At 41.5% G+C, this 19,129-nt stretch overlaps 7 protein-coding genes across 9 annotated transcripts; 5 read left to right on the top strand and 2 right to left on the bottom strand.

Annotated features, from left to right (window-relative positions):
• Nucleotides 1–708: 708 nt before the first annotated feature.
• On the top strand, nt 709–2,448 carry LOC114441736 (transmembrane protein 233-like). The gene is made up of 3 exons (XM_028414795.1): nt 709–972; nt 1,473–1,607; nt 1,687–2,448. The coding sequence occupies exons 1-3, from the start codon at nt 814–816 to the stop codon at nt 1,696–1,698; spliced, it is 306 nt and encodes a 101-aa protein (XP_028270596.1). The 5' UTR covers nt 709–813; the 3' UTR covers nt 1,699–2,448.
• A 2,861-nt stretch (nt 2,449–5,309) lies between these two features.
• On the top strand, nt 5,310–8,337 carry prkab1b (protein kinase, AMP-activated, beta 1 non-catalytic subunit, b). Of its 3 annotated transcripts, none has more exons than XM_028414365.1 (8): nt 5,310–5,485; nt 6,027–6,190; nt 6,768–6,937; nt 7,010–7,103; nt 7,187–7,301; nt 7,388–7,521; nt 7,605–7,673; nt 7,781–8,337. In XM_028414365.1, the coding sequence occupies exons 1-8, from the start codon at nt 5,356–5,358 to the stop codon at nt 7,856–7,858; spliced, it is 954 nt and encodes a 317-aa protein (XP_028270166.1). In that variant the 5' UTR covers nt 5,310–5,355; the 3' UTR covers nt 7,859–8,337. The 3 variants fall into 3 exon arrangements, with proteins under 3 accessions (XP_028270166.1, XP_028270164.1, XP_028270167.1); XM_028414363.1 differs by having other exon boundaries at nt 5,310–5,536; XM_028414366.1 differs by lacking the exon at nt 5,310–5,485 and adding an exon at nt 5,543–5,831.
• LOC114441436 (phospholipase A2, minor isoenzyme-like) lies at nt 8,236–9,535 on the bottom strand. The gene is made up of 4 exons (XM_028414368.1): nt 9,197–9,535; nt 8,954–9,110; nt 8,738–8,865; nt 8,236–8,504 (listed from the first exon to the last, which is right to left on the bottom strand). The coding sequence occupies exons 1-4, from the start codon at nt 9,234–9,236 to the stop codon at nt 8,380–8,382; spliced, it is 450 nt and encodes a 149-aa protein (XP_028270169.1). The 5' UTR covers nt 9,237–9,535; the 3' UTR covers nt 8,236–8,379.
• A 435-nt stretch (nt 9,536–9,970) lies between these two features.
• Nucleotides 9,971–12,276, top strand: pla2g1b (phospholipase A2, group IB (pancreas)). Its single transcript, XM_028414369.1, has 4 exons — nt 9,971–10,109; nt 10,213–10,354; nt 10,618–10,751; nt 10,843–12,276. Exons 1-4 carry the CDS (start codon nt 10,061–10,063, stop codon nt 10,959–10,961), a joined length of 444 nt encoding a protein of 147 aa, XP_028270170.1. The 5' UTR covers nt 9,971–10,060; the 3' UTR covers nt 10,962–12,276.
• LOC114441435 (hepatic lectin-like) lies at nt 11,034–13,181 on the bottom strand. Its single transcript, XM_028414367.1, has 9 exons — nt 13,058–13,181; nt 12,836–12,905; nt 12,280–12,360; nt 12,120–12,203; nt 11,940–12,038; nt 11,800–11,850; nt 11,588–11,727; nt 11,369–11,484; nt 11,034–11,280 (listed from the first exon to the last, which is right to left on the bottom strand). Exons 1-9 carry the CDS (start codon nt 13,106–13,108, stop codon nt 11,127–11,129), a joined length of 846 nt encoding a protein of 281 aa, XP_028270168.1. The 5' UTR covers nt 13,109–13,181; the 3' UTR covers nt 11,034–11,126.
• Nucleotides 13,182–13,645: 464 nt separating this feature from the next.
• On the top strand, nt 13,646–14,917 carry cox6a1 (cytochrome c oxidase subunit 6A1). The gene is made up of 3 exons (XM_028414545.1): nt 13,646–13,771; nt 14,453–14,595; nt 14,681–14,917. Exons 1-3 carry the CDS (start codon nt 13,672–13,674, stop codon nt 14,765–14,767), a joined length of 330 nt encoding a protein of 109 aa, XP_028270346.1. The 5' UTR covers nt 13,646–13,671; the 3' UTR covers nt 14,768–14,917.
• A 901-nt stretch (nt 14,918–15,818) lies between these two features.
• LOC114441084 (uncharacterized) lies at nt 15,819–18,228 on the top strand. Its single transcript, XM_028413852.1, has 7 exons — nt 15,819–16,099; nt 16,213–16,387; nt 17,320–17,390; nt 17,480–17,638; nt 17,720–17,817; nt 17,909–17,980; nt 18,064–18,228. The coding sequence occupies exons 1-7, from the start codon at nt 16,090–16,092 to the stop codon at nt 18,226–18,228; spliced, it is 750 nt and encodes a 249-aa protein (XP_028269653.1). The 5' UTR covers nt 15,819–16,089.
• The last annotated feature ends 901 nt before the right edge of the window (nt 18,229–19,129 follow it).

Below are 19,129 nucleotides of genomic sequence, written 5' to 3'. Positions count from 1 at the left end.
AAACTCCTTTAACAGGAAGAACCCTTAAACAGGACTCAGTTCACGAGTAGTTGACCCTTCTGCTGGTGGCTGGATGAAATGTAAGACAAGCTGAAAAAACTAAATGTTGAATTTATTTATATTACAGCCAATATTGTGAAGTTATGATAATGTTTGTGTCCCCTGACATCATAGACCTGTAGCAGCATAGCTATGATAAAGGCTAAGGGTTAGTCGGCCCTATGACAATAACTATTGTCACCTACTGACCCTCACATGATGGTTTAGAGTAGCTATATGCTTTAATAAACAGAAAGGTCTTAAGTCTGGTCTTAAAGGTGGAGCTGATGTCTGCCTCTTGAATCTGAATTGAGGCTGGGTGTGAGGGGGTGTCTGATAACTAAAGGTTTGTCCTCTCATTCTATTTTCATGAAATGAATTCTGGGAACTACAATCAGACCATTTGTACTACATAATTTATTTGAAAAGTTGTACTATTAAAAATCATTAAATAAAAGAATGATTAAAACCAATGTGCTCCAATAATAAACATAAATATGTAAAGTATTTCTAGAAATGTTTAATGAAACAGAACTAAAGGAGACAACTAATAAATAATAAATGGCTTGTTATGAAGCAGCAAGATGTTTCACTGTGCCCGAGGGCCTGAGCTCTTCCAGGCTGCCTGTCTCTCTGCTGCCTGATTCCTCTCTTCTATCATCTCTGCTCCACTGCCTCCCCTCCCAGGCTTCCCCCTCCGCTCTCTGTGGCGTCTCTGTGCCGTTGCTTCACCTCTCAGCTTTTCCCCCTCTTTAAGGGACGCTGCAGCCAGTCATGAACACCAAGCCCTCACTGGACCGCAGCTCTGACTTGGTGAAAAAAGGGGAGGCTCAGGAGATTCCGCCCATGAGGAACTACCTCTGTCTCACCATGTTCACCTGCTTCTGTCCTGCATGGCCCATCAACATCGTGGCTCTGGTTTTCTCTGTGCTTGTGAGTAACACGTTGTTTTGAACTTTTATTTATGATAGCATAAAGATTTCTTCTCTTCTCTGAACAAAGCTTCTGCTCATGTGTGTGTAAGGTAAATCCTCTTCCATCTGATGGCATATACAAGCACTTCTACAGTCTACATAGCCATGCTGTCTGTGTTTTAATCTGATGAATACAAGCTTGTGTGCCTGTAAGAAGAGACAAAGTTGAAGCAACACATTTAGATTTGTCTTGCGCTGTCAGAGTAATAGAGTTGTGTTGAGTTGACGCAGCAGCAGCAGCTGTTGGTTCGTGGTAGCTGTGAGTAACAAGATGAGGCATGCAGGCGCAGCAAACACTGGCTTTGATACAAATTTGAATTAGTGACAACCAGTAAGGCAGGTGGGGATGTAATGCAGATGCAAAAAGAAAGCAGTGACGTTGGGCAGAGATCACCATAAAAGGCGAGACTATGTGTTTTTATTGAGGTCTCAGTAACTGATCTTTCAATCTTTCCACAGGCCCAGAGGAGTTACGACGAACAGGACTATGACGGGTCCAAGCGGCTGGGTCGGAAAGCTCTCCACCTGGGGATCGTTTCTTTTGTCATCGGCCTTGTGATCATCACTGTGTACACCATTGTTCACTTTACTACTGTATGAACCCATCACACCATATGTAAAGTAATAATACACAAAGAGGGTGGAATCCTTTCAGCTGTGTTTTCTTCTACAGGATGTGGTGTAACCAGTGGAGGAGGGTGAGAGGAGGTGAAGCTGTCAGAGAGAGATCAGTTCCAGGAGATTAGACTGAAAACTGGAAGAATGTCACCTACTGATGAACACATCTGGTTTCAGCTGTTATTTCATTTATTGCCGTTTTTTGTTTTTGTTTTTACAAGTTTTTCAATTACAAGATGAAAAGAATGAATTTGCCTCCATGAAAGACGGACACTTACACAGATGAAGCCTTAACGGACATATGTATATATTATTGTTATAATTTTGAAGGCATTTTAAGGGTTAAGGGGGGAAATATGTCCTGTTAGTCTACCAAATGTGTGTATTTCTCTAATAAACAAGCACTAAAGTCTGTTTAACACACTTCATGATATCCACTCTGCTTCACCCGCCGGCCCCATTTCACACCCATCTTTGACACCTGTTGTGAGCAGTTGAGTCAGAGGGATCATGCACTCTGATATGCACTATTAGCACAGTTACAAGTCTAGAAATAGAGCATATAATCTCCAGGCATGGTGATGTCCTTTAGTAATTTTAAGAGATAATAACAGTGGAATCAGCAGCATTACCATTAAAACCATCGAAACGTCTGCACAAAGAGCTTCTTAAGCGTCTTAACTTAACCTCTGCACCAGAAAGAAATGCCAGGAGGCTATACCTCCTGAATGGTGTGTACCAAACGTCACCACTGAGGCCAGCCACAAATGATAATGACTTACTGGATCCTGTTGATGTCATAATGTGGCCTATAATGAAATATTTATGACATAATGAAATAATTAGGACCTTTAAAAAAAAAAACTGTAAATGGTTCATGAAAATCATTAAGAAAAATGCCTACACTACTTTAATGTGATAAATCATAAGTAACAGCTTTAAATGGGAGAGTCTGTGTAAACTTATATCACATGACCATCTATGCCGGTGTGCAATGTTTGTAAATAATTCCTCTTATCATTTATTTTTATCTTTTATTTTTTTACTGCACTATATTCCATTTTATTCTCTTTTATTCTATTTAATTCTTGCTCTGACTGTCGGTGTTGTAGTGCTGCTGGTACCCAAATTTCCACAAGGGACTCTCCCAAAGGGATTAATAAAGTATATTCTATTCTATTCTATTCTATTCTATTCTATTCTATTCTAACTTATAGTGAACATGCCAAGAAAACATGAATGTCATACAGGAAGATGTGATCACATGTCCTATTTGTCCACATAAAGAAGAAAATTGACCTTTAAACTGAAATACTGATGACTACAACTTTTTAAGTGTACACAGTAACCACCTTACATGCACATGAAACTGGATAGCTGTGAGAATGTTGCAAGGATAGGAACAGATACGACAACATATTGGCCTCTGTACACCATCACATTGAATTTGAAGTGAAGCACTCGAAATAAGTCAAGAATTTCTGCTGTAATTTAAGGGCGTTGTTAAAAGTGTGGCATTATATATTCAGGAATTGTAGTCATGTTTATACACATAAACACATTAGTCCTGTTAACTCGTTACTCCATGACTAATCAAGCAGTGTGGAGTCCTGCAGTATGTCAATAAAAAACAGCTGACAAAACATACACTGCTCAAAAAATAAAGGGAACACTTTGGCCCCGTTCACACTGGGGAAAAAAATGTGGCTTAAGCAGGATTTGGCCGCATCCAGATCAATCCAGATGTGTTTTTTTCCGAGTGTGAACACCTCCAATCCGGCTGAATCCAGCTTGATTTCAATCCTGCTAGATCCACCCTCAAGAGATGGATCTAGCAGGATTGGCTCAAATGTGGCTCAGGTGTGAACGCAAATGTGGCTACCGAATCCGGCTAGCCACATTATTAGCCATATTACCAGGCGCCACCTAGTGGTTTGTAGAACAGCAAACACACTGGATGAAGCCGGATTGAGTGCGGACACAACTGTGTGCTAGCCAGATTTGAAAATAGGTCTGAACGCATCCAGCTTAAAGGCTGTCTGGGCTCAATCCTACTCTAGCTGGAATGACTTTCTCCAGTGTGAACGGGGCCTTAAAGAACACAATGTAACTCCAAGTCTTCTGTGAAGTCAGCCTATCCAGTTAGGATCAACACTGATTGTGAATCAGTTTCAGCTGCTGTTGTGCAAATGGAACAGACAACAGGTGGAAATGAGGCAATTATCAAGACAGCCTTGTTCTTACAGCCCAACACCGTGCAGGGTGATTGGCATTTGCCAGAGAACACTAAGCTTGGCAGATTCACCATTGGTGCGCTGCAATCTTCACAGATTAGAGCAGGTTCACACTGAGCACATGTGACAGACGTGACAGAGTCTGGAGACGCCGTGGAGAAGGTTCTGCTGCCTGCAACATGCCTGCAGCATCTTCCATTACTGACCCACCACCAAACCGGTCATCGGTTTGGTGGTGGGTCAGTAATGGTGTGGGGAGGCATTTCTTTGGAGGCCGCACAGCCCTCCATGTGCTAGCCAGAGGTACCCTGACTGCCATTCGGTACCAGGATGAGATCCTCAGACCCACTGTGAGACCATATGCTGGTGCAGTGGGCCCTGGGTTCCTTCTGATGATGACAATGCTGGGCCTCATGAGGCTGAAGTGTGTCAGCAGTTCCTGCATGATGAAGGCATTGATGCTATGGACTGGCCTGCCTGTTCCCCAGACTCCAATCCGGAATCCAATGGAGCACATCTGGGACATCATGTCCCGTTCCATCCACCACGTTGCACCCAAGACTGTCCAGGAGTGAACTTATGCTTTAATCCAGGTCTGGGAGGAGATCCCTCAAGAGACCATCCGCGGCCTCATCAGGAGCACGCCCAGGTGTTGTAGGGAGGTCATTCAGGCACATGGAGGCCACACACACTACTGAGCCTCATTCTGACTTGTCTTGAGGAGTTTCCAATCAAGTTGGATCAGCCTGTAATGAGATTTTCCACTTTTATTTAGAGTATGGTTCCAAATCCAGACCTCCATGGGTTAATAATTTTGATTTACATTGATCATTTTATTTTTTGAGCGGTGTATTTACACGTTTAAAAACATGACCAAAATTCACAGATCTTCCTGATGCCACGGTTGAAGTGTCAGACAGCACAAAGTCCAGATTTGTGTTTAGTCACACCATATTGACATCTACATATGTTTATGAAGGATTTTGTTCATAACCAGAGACTGATGGCGCACTCTACAGTGACATTCACCAAAACTCTTCAGTTTCTAATATGTATGTGAATTATTAATTTTTTTTCTATACAAAATCATTTTATTTCTGGATCACAAACTTTTTCACTTCTGATTTTCTGAATACTTCTTCAGTGGTAAATTTTAGCAGCTGCATATTTTAATATGTTAGGACGTGAGTAAGTGTCAGTCATGAATTAATAAATGAATGAAACAATATCAAATAGTTATTTTCTATTCTATTCTATTCTATTCTATTCTCAAATCTTAGTTATTAAAAAATTAGGGCCCCTGAAAAAATATAGAAAAAAGGTCCAGACTTTATTCTCGGAATTCTGACTTCTGAGATTTAGATCAGAATTCTGAGAAGCCATGACCCTTTTTTCAGTGGCCCTGATCCTCTTCCGTAGTCTTGACATATTTTAGACATTTTCCCCTGATTGGCCGCTTGGGGAATGTTTCCTGATGCAGGAAACATCTGATGAGTCCTTCGTGCAGGCTTCGTGCGTGTTTTTGTGTCTATATTTCCGTAGGTGTGTGTCCATGTGTACCTGCACGCCATTTTTTGGACGTATGCCTGTGTGTCACCTTCAGCAGGGAATTTACGTCAGGTCAGCAAACAGTTAAACTTTCCCTAAGATCGAGGCCTGGAGGCGGAAGAGGTGTGTGTTCTTACTTCATCACACTTACACACAAACACAGGGGGGTTTCTTCCAAATGGCGAAAACGTAGCTACGAAACAAGGTGGACCAGGAGAGAAGAGACAAGAACCAAGGCCAGAGAGAAAGGGAAAGGGAACTAAAGATTAGTGTCAAAAAATCCGTGCGACCGTGAACGCAGCACTTTGAGGGAAACTTCTTCAAATCAGACGGAACCCACGAAAAGGAAACTTTTCGAACAACAAACTGCAAACAGAGGCAAACTAAGGATCTCTAGACCTAATCAGAGAAGAGTTTGGTGGGTGTTTGGTGGGGCGATTTGTTTTAAGTTGCATAATGCAGCTGTGTATAAACAGTCGCCATTGTTAACGTAAGAAAGTTCGGGCCATTGTATGGGCTCCTCACTAACTGTGGGGCTCTGCGGTCTCTGATCTGCAGGATGCACAGAAGTACTGACACTTGATATCCACCTGTGTGTCTTTGTTCCGATCAGTGTTTCAAGTCGTCCGGATGGGGAACAGCAGCAGCGACAGGTCCAGCGGGGGTCAGGGTGACAGGGCATACAGAGATGGACAGCAAGGAGGGAAGGAGGCTCGTCCCAACATCTTGATGGACAGCGCGGATGATGCGGACCTGTTTCAGAGAGAGGATGCAAAGGTAATAACACGTTTACAACACGACCGCTGACACATGGCTGTGTAATAAGCTAACTATAATGATGTGCATATTTTGTTTTGTTGTTGTTGTTGTTGTTGTTGTTTTGTTTCTTGCCACAACAACCCCATCTTTGTACAGCCTGCAATCCTGATGCAGCACAAAATATGTAAATGGTAATCTATCCTGCAAAAATAAAACAAAAAACATGCTGGAACAATATTACAGTGTTAAAAAAAATAAGCAGGATGTAAATGTTTACAGCTATTTTGTGTTTACAGAAACATAAGTCACGTGTATGATCATAAAAAATCTGGATAAGTAGCTGTGTTTAACAACAGATTTATCAGATTTACCTCCTTAATCCAGATGAAATGATCAGGATTATGGATCATCTTTTCATATGAGTAAGACACACAAATCCAAAGTGTACCACAGCCTGTGCTCAGCAGGTGGTTCTGTCTTCTGTTTCCCTCTCTGGTGGTGATCCAATCAGGGAGTACTGTGGGGTGACGGAGGAAGAGCGGGGAGGTGCTCTCATTAACATGGCAACAATCAATCGATATCTCTTGTCTCCCAGGCTCCACAGGAAATTCAGGAATTTCTGGCCTGGCAGCAGGATCTGGAGAGCGACAGCAAATGTCCAACACAGGCCAGACCCACTGTGTTCAGATGGTCGGGGGGCGCCAAAGAAGTCTTTGTGTCTGGATCTTTTAACAACTGGACCACCAAGATCCCGCTCAACAAAAGGTATGTTGACAGCTGCCTCAGAAGAGCTTTCATATCTGAAGTGGAGTGTGACATGCTGTGTGTCTCTGTCAGTAAGAACAACTTCGTGGCTATAGTGGATCTGCCAGAGGGAGAGCACCAGTACAAGTATTGTGTGGATGGTCAGTGGATCCTGGATCCAACGGGGGTAAGTTAATGCTTGAATTTGTAATATAATAATCTTCTCTTCTCTCAGGTGTATATATCACTTTCCTGTTTCTGTTCTTCCAGGCCGTGATGACATCTAAAACTGGAACAGTCAATAATGTCATACAGGTTAAAAGAACTGACTTTGAGGTCTTTGATGCCCTCAGGATCGACTCACAGGATTCAGCTGACATCTCAGGTAACCTGGCACCAGGCAATCTGCATTGTCCTTTCAGCAGTGATGTAAGTCTGTTTAAATAGCATTATGTGATAATTGTGTTCCAGACCTGTCTAGCTCCCCCCCGGGCCCATACCAACAGGACGGATATGTAGTCAAGTCAGAAGACAAACTCAAACATCCTCCTATCTTACCCCCACACCTGCTGCAGGTGCTGCTCAACAAGGACACAGGTGTCTCTGTGAGTGCAGGCATGTTTGTCTTAATGATCCATTCCTGGTTACTACAGCAGTGAACTTCATCTTGTTTTTAAACCTCCAACAGTGTGACCCAACACTGCTCCCAGAGCCTAACCATGTGATGCTCAATCACCTGTACGCCCTCTCCATCAAGGTAACAATCAATTAAGATGTTTTTTTTTTAAATTAATGATGTCCACCAAAAAATAATATCACAACTTTTGTTATTAGCATCTGAATGCTGTGTTTATGGTGTTTTAGGATGGAGTGATGGTTCTCAGTGCAACACACAGATACAAAAAGAAGTATGTGACCACTCTTCTGTACAAGCCAATATAATCCTCAGAGGTGGGATCCAGCCTCTTGTGCAGAGAGCTGCTGTTTCTTTAACTGGACCGAAGTTGTCTGCCTGATATCTGTGTAAAAAAAATCAATCTCTAAATATTAGTTTTGTTAATTGTAGTTAAATGTTTCATAATGTTTGTCATCTTATGAATGTATGTGAATATTTATGATCAGGTTCAACTAGATCAGGACATGGTTTTCTCTATGATTCATTGTTATGATTATTACATTTATTACATCATTCATTCTATAAAGTTATGTGTAATTGTTAAAAATACCAGAGTTGTCCTAGAGAGATGCAACCTCTACTACACACACACACACACACTCTCGGTACATGAGCAGACAAACACACAACAAGGACACACAGCTTGATCTTTCACAGCTGATCTATTTCAAACTTTTATTTTTTGTTTTGTTACCAGTTCATTTTAAAAACCTATTAAAGATTTTTAAAAGAAATATGTTTCCAATCCAGCATTCCTCCTTGTGATTATTCTGTGTGTTGTTGTAACTCAGTTGACACAGTGGACTTTGGGATCCAGGTTCTTGTTTTCAGGGTTGTATGCGCTCTGAGCGAAACATTGAGCTGCCACGCGATCGCACTCGCACGCTGCAGCCTGGCACTTACTATTGGTAGCTGCACAGAGAGAAAGAGAGAGAGACAGCTGAGTCAGCAGGTGAACGGCTAGTTGCTTGGTAACAACAAATGTATTAGAAACAGCCAGTCAAATGCTGGTGTTAGAGTGTGCACTAGTGTGTGTGTGTGTATTCACTGGGAATCAAACCTCAAGCCTCAGGTTGTGTAATAGCTGGATAGTTATATAGCTATAGTTTGTGCTATGCTGCTCTAAGTGAGTGAAAGTATCTTACCTGAGCAGGATGCTTGTTGGTTTGAGCAGGTGTAGTCATACACAATAACATGAGGAAGGTCAGCCACACCCGAGCATCCTGGAATATTCCTGCTGGCTTCGTAGCACTTGTCATGAACATAACAGCACCTACAGGTAGATGAGGCAACACAGAGATACATGTGTTACAGTCTTCCATACTCATGTTTTATCACATGATGTCTAGGTTAACTCCTACCTGTCCAGGTCATCTTTAGGGGTTCCCTGTCCCCCCAAGCCACACCAGCAACCATAATCATTGTACTTTAGGGGGTTAACACCCGGCTGAGTACACTGGATCATCTTCCCAAACTGCCAAATGGCCATGGGCATCAGTGCACCACTGACCATACAAGCTGGTAAAGACATGCACACAATGAATTAAAAAAAAGAAAGAAAATCCAAAAAGACGTGAACCATACTGACATGTGTTCAGACTTACCAGAGAAAAGCAGCAGCAGCAGAGGAGCGGTCAGATTCATGGTTAGGTCAGAAGAACGTGAGGTTAGACTCAGCTGGCTCTTATAGGGCTGGAGGCAAGGTAATGAAAAGATAAGATGGCAAACAAGGGGGTGGGAGCTCTAAATATAGTAGGTGTTGAACATGTAACGTGTAATCTCTGTTAGAACCAAATATTTAGTTTTTCTGCACTCCATATTACTCAATTACTGTACTTACATAGACATAGTATTGTCCTTCTTGCTGCATTTAAGTAGCAAACAAAGAAGGAAACAGTCAAATCACAGAACAGTTAGTAAATAAAATAATCCACTGACTGGATGTTTGTTGTGTTGTGATACATTTTTGATACTAAAATTTAAGTTTTTATTTTGTTTATTTCTGTGTATTGCAGTCTTGCTTTTTATATTTGATCTCCAAGGACAATTAATGTTCACCATTTGTACCCAAACTCCACATCAGTCTAAATTCAGACTATTATAAAACAGTGTAGGATTATAGAGGTCAAGGTCTGTGTTGCCCCCCACGAACCTTTCGGAACACCACACCCTAATCCTCTGCTCAGATATTCTGTTTGTTCTTTCCTTTCTGGTCTGCACGTCCTTAGGTTAGCATTTCTAACTGTAACATAACTTCCCAACATACAGCTGTGTAAATACGTCACAGCTGCACAGTTCCCACCACTTTCCACTGCATGTCAGTCATACTGGCTGATTTAATGTTCGCAGGAAACGTTGCATAATGTATAGAGGCTGAGATTCCTGGCAGTTGGACAAAAAGGAACGCCTCTCAGAGTCAGCAGTCAATATAAGGCTTTAACCGTACACATGAGATCTACACCAGCAACATGCATCCAACTCACTCACTGTTCATCCTCCTCCTCAGCCTCCCTGCCTGTAAGTATACAGTCGGCTTTTTTTTTTTTTTAAATGTCAATTTCAAAATCCTCTCCTGTGGCAGGAAACCTGATCATATACCTGATCATATGTCTCCGTCTAGTGTTGGGGTATCGGGCTGTGTGGCAGTTCAGGGGGATGATCATCTGCACTGTGCCTGACAGCTGGCCTGTACTGGACTACAATGGCTATGGCTGCTACTGCGGACTTGGAGGCTCTGGTACACCTGTAGATGAGCTCGACAGGTAATACCAGTGAAGTTCTTTCTGTGGTGTTGTTGTGTGTCCTATAGTCCAAATTACTGTCATGCGGTGTCAGATAGTGTCAGCATGCAACATTTCTGGAATCAGTAAACAAAACATTCTGACAATAGTTTCAATGACTGTTGTTTGGACCAAATTAAAAATGTAAAGCCATCGTCCTGGTGTTTATATTCTTGTTATAGACTTAACAACATATCAATTGTTATTGTCAGGGATGCAGAGTGAAGTCTTTGTCTTTGCTTCAGCTGTTGTCAGGTCCATGACCAGTGCTACAGTGACGCCATGCAGTATGATGAATGCTGGCCCATCTTGGACAACCCCTACACTGAAGTTTATCATTACGCCTGTGACAAGGCTACAAAGACTGTCACATGTCTGGGTAAGTGTTCATCAGCAAACCACCGCCTCATAGTTTCGCCTCCCTTTTCACTCCCTCGCTAAACTGCTGCTCCTCTGTCTTTGTCATTCAGATAAGAACAATGCTTGTGAGAAGTTCATCTGTGAGTGTGACAGGAAAGCAGCTATGTGCTTTGCCGATGCAGGTTACAATGAAGAAAATGCCAACGTTCCCAGTGACCGCTGCAAGTAAAACTCAGGGACTCAGAGACAGGCAGCACTGAAGAAGGTGTCTATTTAAATTATTGAAAGTGAACCAGTGCCATTGTTTTATTTATAGAAATTGCTTTATTGGTCATATTTAGTCTATTCATGTAATTTATGTGTGATATTGGTGAGGGGACTTTGTGTCTGCCTCTCATGCTCTGGTTTCACAGATGTACTTGTACTGCAGGTTACAGTCTGCGTCGTTCCACAACTTGCGTTTGCGTCTTGCAGAAGGGTGAAGCTGTCCGCAGTCCTCTCCGTTCTCTCTGTAGTCCCAGTCATCAGGCTGACCTTTATCCCAGAAACTGAGGGGGAAACTTCATGTCACCAAACATTGATCTTTTTTGTTTGTTTGTTTATCTATGTTTATGCCCTCATATTCCTCTCACATACGTTGGTGTTACATTGAAGTCGGTCCCGTCCACCCAGCTCCAGTGTCCCTCGTGCTGACGCTCCACAAGTCCAATCCAGTAGTGGTATTGGAGTTCAACGATTTTTGAAATGTAGTCCTGGAATTTAAAATATAAGGAACAGAAACCACTTTATAGCACTGGAGCTGCAGTTCTAAACAATACAGCACAGAAGCAGACTGGGTTCATGTGAAAACCTCACCAGTTCCTCCACGTTGTTGAGAACCAGCAGATGTGCTCCCTGTGCTCTGCACTGATCCTCTGCTTTGCTCCAGGTAAGAGCGCTGGTAGATAGCAGGTAGCAGCTGCTCTGGAAAGACACCCATCCTACCCTACACGTCCCTGGATTCATGAGGATTCAATCACTGAGAAAATGCTGAATTCGGGTTTTATTTATATATTTATTTTATTTACCTCTAACTGGGACAAGTCTTTGAAAGATGACTTCCTGCTGTGTTGTTGTACCTTTAGTTTGTAAAGCCACAGACATACACAAAGGTTGTATAAGGACAGAAATGTCAGTGCTGCATCATTATGTGTGGGTTTTTTTTAACCTGAACTGGATGATGATGATGACATTGAAGCTGTTTCTCCATAGCTGGCCCTCTCAATGTGATGTTTGATATTAGTGATTTCCTTGTTTAACTGGGCAACTTTAACAGAAGGAAATGACATCATGTTATCTGATGACAGCATGTAAATGAGCCGTTTTCAATGTAGAAATAAAGTTGTACATTTTATTCCGGTTACCATCAGCAGAATTAACAGAAGCAGCACCAGGATACCATAAAGGACACAAAACACTATCTTCTTCACGCCTATAAACAATGACATGTTGTATTATTTATGGTGACATCTTAACTTAAAGAATAAAAATCAACATGAAACTCATACCAGTTGGTGTGGTGAATTTGTGCGCCCCATGATCAGAGCTGCTGTCAGACGATGCAAACTGGTGATACTGGGATTCCATGACTGAAAGACATCACATTGTATGTATGTGAGATACTTCAATAACGCCTTCACTATGTACTATTTTGCCATTTTTTAAGCATTATTGTGACAAAGTGTTCAGTGCAGAGACAACATCTGACTGCACACAGAGGTCAACCATCGCTCATGTTTGTTCCTGGCTCGCATGTTAACTATTAACTGATCAATAAATACACTTCTGCCACTATATTCTGTACATTATAAAGACTATTATTAATAAATCCATGCAGATAATTGTATGGTAAATTTGGTTTATGAATTTTTAAATAATGTATTTTTCCACAGGTGTCTGCATTCATGTACTGTATCCATTTACACTGTGAATCTGTCATATTTGCCAGAGACACAGTAAATAATGTCCATTTCTACTGTTACTCTGTTATAATACACTATAGTTATTCATGTTTAAAACATTGACAGCAAAGTCATCAAGATGCCAACAAAACTTATCACTTACCTTGATCAACCAGAATATCTCTGGATTTCTCTGGCTGGACTCTGACCATGCACTCACAGAAAGTCCTCCCCTTTAAAGGGAAACACATTCATGGAAACAATTATGGGCACATTGAAGAAATAAATGCCTGAATGACCCCTTAATATCTGGGCATGGAACCAATACAGTCAATGACACATCATTAAAAAACTATTAACAATCAGATGACATGTTACCACTAACAGATTTCATGTTCATTAAATCTGTCTGTTTGTGCATGCTGATCAGGAGCATCCTCTCTGAGTGATCCTGAAAAACTTGTTGTTACTTCTTTCTGGTAGTTTTTGATTGTAAAAGGTTCCTTATAAATTACACTGAATTCTTCTTCTTCTTCTTAATTTCCGGCAGACTAGATGTCATATGGCATATTGCTGCCTCTCACAGGTCAGGTTTAGTAATGGCTCGATGTATTAGAGAGGAAGAGAACTCCTGTTGCTGTGATAAACTTTAATACTGCTTCCACAGTCTGTGGCTGGTTTTCTCATGGATTTAACATGCATCGCAGTGATATTCTCCTAATTCCAGTTTCCAATAGAGCAGAAAATAACTGCTCTCTCTGATCTTTATATATCCAGCAGTCATTACACTGAATTGAAGTGACATGTGATGTTGGAATGCATCACTGCTTACACCTAACAGTGTCAGTTGGTGCTGTTTTATATGTTTAACTATTTAAAGTGCTCTGCTTTATACCAGCTCAATCACAGCAGATTGCTGATGTCTGATACGCGCAAGCGCGGTCCACGTGACGTGTCTTTAAATTCCTTCCGGTGTCTGTGCGTCTCTCAGAAAGGAAAATGGCGGCTCTGGGGCGCTTGTCTCAAGTGTTGTTGCGGTCTTCTTTGACCCAGACTCGGCGTCAGCTCTCTGCTACTGCCGAACACGGCGAGCAGTCAGGTACTAGCAACAGCCCACTATACCTCTGTAGTTGTAGTTACTGTACTTTGTCTTTAAAACATGTGTTTTGATGGTGACCTTGCTGCGCTAGCGTTAGCTGTTTTAGCATTAGCATTACATCCTTGAGCAGACAGCACGGGGCCCGTAACACATTCGCTCTTCTAATTTCAACATGTTTTACTAATGAATGAACGTAACTTCCCTCGGAGCCTCGGCTTGTTTTAAACATTTTTGTCTTGAAAGTAGACCAAATAACCAAAGCTTCAAAAGGGACGATGCTTAACGCGTTGTTATATTGACGAAAGCAGTGATCACTTCATCCGAAGTTCAGCCAGGCCGAAATGTTTACAGACAACAAAGATAAGAAACCATTAAAAAGCGTGCATGGATATGCGCTACATGGATAATTGTATGTTTACAGGCACAAGTGCAAAGCTGAGTAAATGTACAGTTAAAAATGTTGTTGTAGTTTGGGTAAATTGAAGAGTTAGATATTGATCCAGTTACAGTAAGTCTTTCAACAGATAAAAAGCAATAACGTCAAATGTTGTCTCAGCATGACATGATCTGTTAGAAGTTATACAGAATCTTAACTTCTGACCCTTTATTATTGATGTGTGTTGAAATGTCAAGGTCGTATTTTCACTGTTTAAAAATGATTTTTGAATGTCTCCTTTACAGCTAGGACATGGAAGATCCTCACATTCGTGGTTGCCCTTCCTGGTGTTGGGGTGTGCATGTTGAACATGTTCTTGAAGGAGCAGCATCATAGCCATGAACAGCCGGAGTTTATCCCCTACACCCACCTTCGCATCCGTAGCAAGGTCTGATGATTATTTGTGATGATCTTCAACATTACTTAAAAAAAGAAACAAACACAACGTGATGTTTTATTCTTTATGCTCACAGCGTTTTCCATGGGGAGATGGCAACAAATCCCTGTTCCACAACTCCCATGTGAATGCCCTTCCTGATGGCTATGAGGGACATGAGTAAACCCTCCCTCCTTCTCTCCATAACTGGCACAGGGACCAGTCCTTCCTCACAGTTTGTTACTGGACCACTCCCATTCACAGTTTACTTGTCTTAGTTTTATGATGTTTACGTCTCCAAACATGGAGCACCTGAAACAACAGTTCCTTTGCTCTGGACCATTAAACAAAATGTCAGCTTAACCTGAATAACATAAATAAAGTAACTATTATTACCTCAGTTGGTTTTATTTCTTTGTGTGTGATGTAGGGATCTGGGATTTTCACTTCTTCTTATTGTTGGCATGTCACAGTAGGAACAGGTGTAAGTGATGCTCCTTGTCAGCTTAGTGGATATTATTACTATCACCTCATTTTCTGCTGTTGAAAATACTATAATACTAAAACTGTGTAATAGCTTCCCTTGGTAATAGCAATTTTATATTGATAGATATTTGATAGCACTGTGCACCCTCTGTACAAGGCCATAACTTTGGTTTAGTTGACCAAACTGATCTGTGCTCTCCTGCATCTCTCTCTGCGTTTGTTAGGTATCCGAAGTAAGAGTAATATTTATTTCCAGCTACAGGAACAGAACAAACTTGAAATGTGTGTAGGCATCTGCCCTGGGCCTTTAAATTAATCACATTTTCCTCTGCATCACATATTAATTTGGTTTGTGTATCAATAGATGTACTCGGGGCACCTTGAAGTTAGATGTATAAGAATATATTGCAGTGTTAGGCTGCACCTTACAGCAGCTCTTATTTTCTCATTATAACACATTCATTGTAGATATTGTGATTATTGGCACAAAGATCACGTGTGTTACTAATGTCTGACAGCTCTGCTCCATTCAGAAAACACTGCAGAAGAGTAACAGCTACATGACAGTCACACAGTGTTTACATTCTGCGGGCCACCTCTCTGTGCTGAAACGCCGTGTAAATCCAGGGGAGGCTAGAAATGTGCAGGATGCACACGTTACAGTGATCTTTGTGTCCAGACACCACCTAACGTGACTCCGTCTTTGTTGCAGACTCCGCCTCTTTGACGCGTACGCGCTTTAAGCCGAATTAGAAAATTCAGGGTTAACAAAGCTCGTGGACAAAACGCTATACTGCAACATATATCTCCACCCATGTCCGTAGATTAGATAAGTATTGATGCTGTGACGCGTCCCGCAACAGGCTGTGGAGTCGATGAAGCTCAGTTTTGTTGCATTTCACGGCCGTGGGTTTCGATTTGATTACTAAATCTTGCATTGATACATCTCGGATAACTGCGCGCACCCGCTCATCCACCACAGGGGAGATCAGTCGCACACCGAAATCCGGATCAAATTTAATGGACATAGGTGAGGACGCTTTAAACGCACATTATATACTATATTAAAACAACTACTATGACCTCATGGTTTTGACTTTAAATGTGCATTTACCTTGTTGTTGTTTGTGTGTTTTTATATAGATTTGGATATGATGAAAAGACAGGAGAGAGCACATTTCTTCAGTTCTAAAGAACAGGAACTCATTTTGAAGTTGTATGATGAAGAGAGAGAAATACTAACAGCTAAATCCAACACATCCAGTGCTTCTAAACTGAGAGAGGAAGCCTGGAAGAGAATTGCTGAGAAAATAAATGCGTAAGCAGACACAGTTTGCTAATTTAAATGAAACACTGTAGATAGCATCATTTAGGAGCAACTGCACCTGCAACTTTATTTATAAAGCACGTTAAAAACAGCATGCTGTCCAAAGTGCAACAATATAAAATACATCAATAAATGAACAAATGGAAAATCCAATAAAATAAATAAAGTGGTGCTCAGGAGGAGCTGGTCAGCCGACCTGAGCAGCCACGAAGGCGTGTAGGGATGGAGGGGCTCAGAGAGGTACAGCCACACCGCTCAGACACTGAAAATTAAACAGATGGATTATTCATCTAAAAATAATGATAGTCATTGAAGCAGGACTATAAAAATTAGTATTTTTATTTACTTTTGTAAACCAGAAGTGACATCTGCCAACCCCAGAGCTATATCAGGGAGGTCACATTTGTACTGCCACTAGATGTAGTGAGAGAGTCAGCAGCCAGGGAACCATTACCTGCTGTTATGTTTTATCTTTTAAATGACTTTCTGAGCGGATTGTTGCCTGGACACTGTAACCTGTGTAAACACATATGTTGTTTTAGCCACAGTGTTGTAGACTGATACAGCTCCCTCTGTGTTTGACTTTCCCTTTTATAAGAGTGGGTGGACATACAGTTCAACTTAATCAGCTGCAAATTAGCAGTGGTGTGCTGCCAAGTAAACGGGTCAAAGGTGCAGTCTTCAGTCGTATTATTTGAATCCTGCTTCACTGAGGGCATTAAAACTGTTATTCTATTAGATCTTAAACAACTGTTTAATTATTACTACACATTACCTGAGTCCCGCTTTTTGTTATCCTCTTTACTTGAACGCTGCTATTTTATATACTTTGCAATATAGATATTCAAATTCGTACATACAGCACCTGTAAGTGAAATAGACAACATTATTTGGTGAGTAATTTTCACTGTTTTACTTCACAGGGTGTCAGACAGTGGCTTCAAAAGGACATGGCAACAAGTGAAGGTCAAACACAAGAACATAGTGCAAACAGGTATCCCTGTGGTTATTGTTAAAGCAGACAGAGGCAAGTGTTTTTAACAAAGAATGTGTTTTGATTTAACATCTAACGTCTGTTTACAGCAAAAAGAAGAAGGGCAGAAATCATCAGGAGTAATGGGGGGGCACCAACCCTGCTGCTGAACCCTTATGAGGAGGATGATGATGTGCTGAAAGTGGAGGTCTTTCCTGAAAGTGCCTGTGTAGACCCAATAACTGGGCCAGAGAGCCTGCATGTCAGTGGTAAGCATCGTTCATTATAGGTCCTCTGGAATAATAGTTCACCAAAGAGCTTCCTTTGATATCTGGTCCTCACCACTACAGCACCCAGCCAGCCGGCCCTCCTCATGCCTGTGACGAAGACTGAACCAGAGAGCTCCAGCAGTGACGAGACAGACATCAGTGACGCTCAGTTTGAAGGGGCAAGTGCCCAAAACATTGCATTTACACTTTGTAAAATGCTTATTTAGCAGATATGACTTTATTATTATTATTATTTTCTTCTTTTTATAGGATACTCAGAGTAGCAGCTGCCGGGACAGAGCCAACTCGGCAGGTGCTGCAGCCGGTAGCAAAAGTGCAGAGGTAAGGTTCATGTGTCAGGTTATAGTACTGACAAAGATCCAGCACAAAATTAGAGCCCTTGTTGTGTTAAATATCTTTCACAGAAGCAGACGGACGATATAAAGGCCCTTTACCGCTGTTACCTAAAAAAGGAGATGGAGAATCGGGACCAGGAGATGGCCTACAGAGCGCTTAAAATGAGGAAACTGGAGAAGGAAATCTTACTACTCGATAAGCAGCTCATGGACAGTCAAACTGTTAATAGTTAATTCTTTTAAGGTCAGACAACTATAATGGACTCGTTCAGTCACATTTGTTGCATTAACTCTTACCTTCACTGTGGACCGTGGTGTGTCAAGCCCTTCTTTGCTATAAGGATAATCCTCAGACTGTGGCAGCACTGAAGACTTCCCTTTAGTTGTTTTCATGAAGGAGCATGCAGGAGGCCCAGTGAGGGGTCATGACACTAGGATCGGGGCCTGCGGGTCTGCTGAGGACTCCACTATCACATTGTTGTGTCGGATCTTTTCATTGACCGTTTCTATATTTACATCTGATGAAAATATAGAAAGTCTTTTTTTCATGTACCTCTGCCATTGCTCTGTGTGGCAGGTCTTTACTCCTGCCTCATTCACCTGGTGCTATGTTGGAGTGATTTCTGTTTTAAACTGTGTTTTGTATGTCATTTCATTCTTTTTATTTGCCTGTAAAAAACGATGTTAAATCAACCCTGCATTGCCTGTTGTTTATATTATTATGTGTATAAATCAGCTGAATTCTTAATCATTCTGCCTCAGGTGCCATAGTAGTCAGGGCCAGCTCTCATTAGCTTTTGACCTATTCTTTATGAGTTGGCTAAGTATTCATTCAAGCTTTATGTAGGCACAGACTACAATAAACTATAGTTTATTATAGTCTGGTGCTTACAGTTACAGTTATGATATAAAATGGTCCAATAATAAACAAATTCTTATTGTAACTTATATTTATACATATTTCTGTTTTGTTCAGGGGGGAAATATATTGTATGATAGATGTGCGTCCTTCTGCGCACTTGTTCGCGCGTCCCATGTCCTCAGAGGTCAGAGCGTCCTCCAGCGGCTGTGCAGCGCACCGTGCTCCGACAGCCAAAATGGCGGAGTGATTTATAAGCATAACTCACATTTACCT

Source organism: Parambassis ranga, chromosome 9 (genome assembly GCF_900634625.1).
Source record: "Parambassis ranga chromosome 9, fParRan2.1, whole genome shotgun sequence".
Taxonomy (NCBI): domain Eukaryota; kingdom Metazoa; phylum Chordata; class Actinopteri; family Ambassidae; genus Parambassis; species Parambassis ranga.
Note: the sequence above shows the minus strand (reverse complement) of the source record. Positions and strands in the feature narration are given on the sequence as shown.

Coding starts and splice junctions, on each gene's coding strand:
- LOC114441435 (XM_028414367.1), bottom strand. CDS start 13,108: ATGCTCCTGATCAGCATGCACAAACAGACAGATTTAATGAACATGAAA. Junction 12,039..12,119: donor GATGGTAACCGGAATAAAAT/GTACAACTTTAT, acceptor CTTCTGTTAAAG/TTGCCCAGTTAAACAAGGAA. Junction 11,851..11,939: donor ATCATCATCATCCAGTTCAG/GTTAAAAAAAAC, acceptor TACAAACTAAAG/GTACAACAACACAGCAGGAA.
- LOC114441736 (XM_028414795.1), top strand. CDS start 814: ATGAACACCAAGCCCTCACTGGACCGCAGCTCTGACTTGGTGAAAAAA. Junction 973..1,472: donor CTCTGGTTTTCTCTGTGCTT/GTGAGTAACACG, acceptor ATCTTTCCACAG/GCCCAGAGGAGTTACGACGA.
- LOC114441436 (XM_028414368.1), bottom strand. CDS start 9,236: ATGAATCTGACCGCTCCTCTGCTGCTGCTGCTTTTCTCTG. Junction 9,111..9,196: donor GCTGCTGCTGCTTTTCTCTG/GTAAGTCTGAAC, acceptor TGTCTTTACCAG/CTTGTATGGTCAGTGGTGCA. Junction 8,505..8,737: donor CCAACAAGCATCCTGCTCAG/GTAAGATACTTT, acceptor CTCTCTGTGCAG/CTACCAATAGTAAGTGCCAG.
- prkab1b (XM_028414363.1), top strand. CDS start 5,356: ATGAGTCCTTCGTGCAGGCTTCGTGCGTGTTTTTGTGTCTATATTTCC. Junction 6,191..6,767: donor TTCAGAGAGAGGATGCAAAG/GTAATAACACGT, acceptor CTTGTCTCCCAG/GCTCCACAGGAAATTCAGGA. Junction 7,104..7,186: donor GGATCCTGGATCCAACGGGG/GTAAGTTAATGC, acceptor CTGTTCTTCCAG/GCCGTGATGACATCTAAAAC.
- LOC114441084 (XM_028413852.1), top strand. Junction 17,391..17,479: donor CAAGAACATAGTGCAAACAG/GTATCCCTGTGG, acceptor GTCTGTTTACAG/CAAAAAGAAGAAGGGCAGAA. Junction 17,981..18,063: donor CCGGTAGCAAAAGTGCAGAG/GTAAGGTTCATG, acceptor TATCTTTCACAG/AAGCAGACGGACGATATAAA.
- cox6a1 (XM_028414545.1), top strand. CDS start 13,672: ATGGCGGCTCTGGGGCGCTTGTCTCAAGTGTTGTTGCGGTCTTCTTTG. Junction 13,772..14,452: donor CGAACACGGCGAGCAGTCAG/GTACTAGCAACA, acceptor TCTCCTTTACAG/CTAGGACATGGAAGATCCTC. Junction 14,596..14,680: donor ACCTTCGCATCCGTAGCAAG/GTCTGATGATTA, acceptor TTATGCTCACAG/CGTTTTCCATGGGGAGATGG.
- pla2g1b (XM_028414369.1), top strand. CDS start 10,061: ATGCATCCAACTCACTCACTGTTCATCCTCCTCCTCAGCCTCCCTGCC. Junction 10,355..10,617: donor CCTGTAGATGAGCTCGACAG/GTAATACCAGTG, acceptor TCTTTGCTTCAG/CTGTTGTCAGGTCCATGACC. Junction 10,752..10,842: donor AAAGACTGTCACATGTCTGG/GTAAGTGTTCAT, acceptor TTTGTCATTCAG/ATAAGAACAATGCTTGTGAG.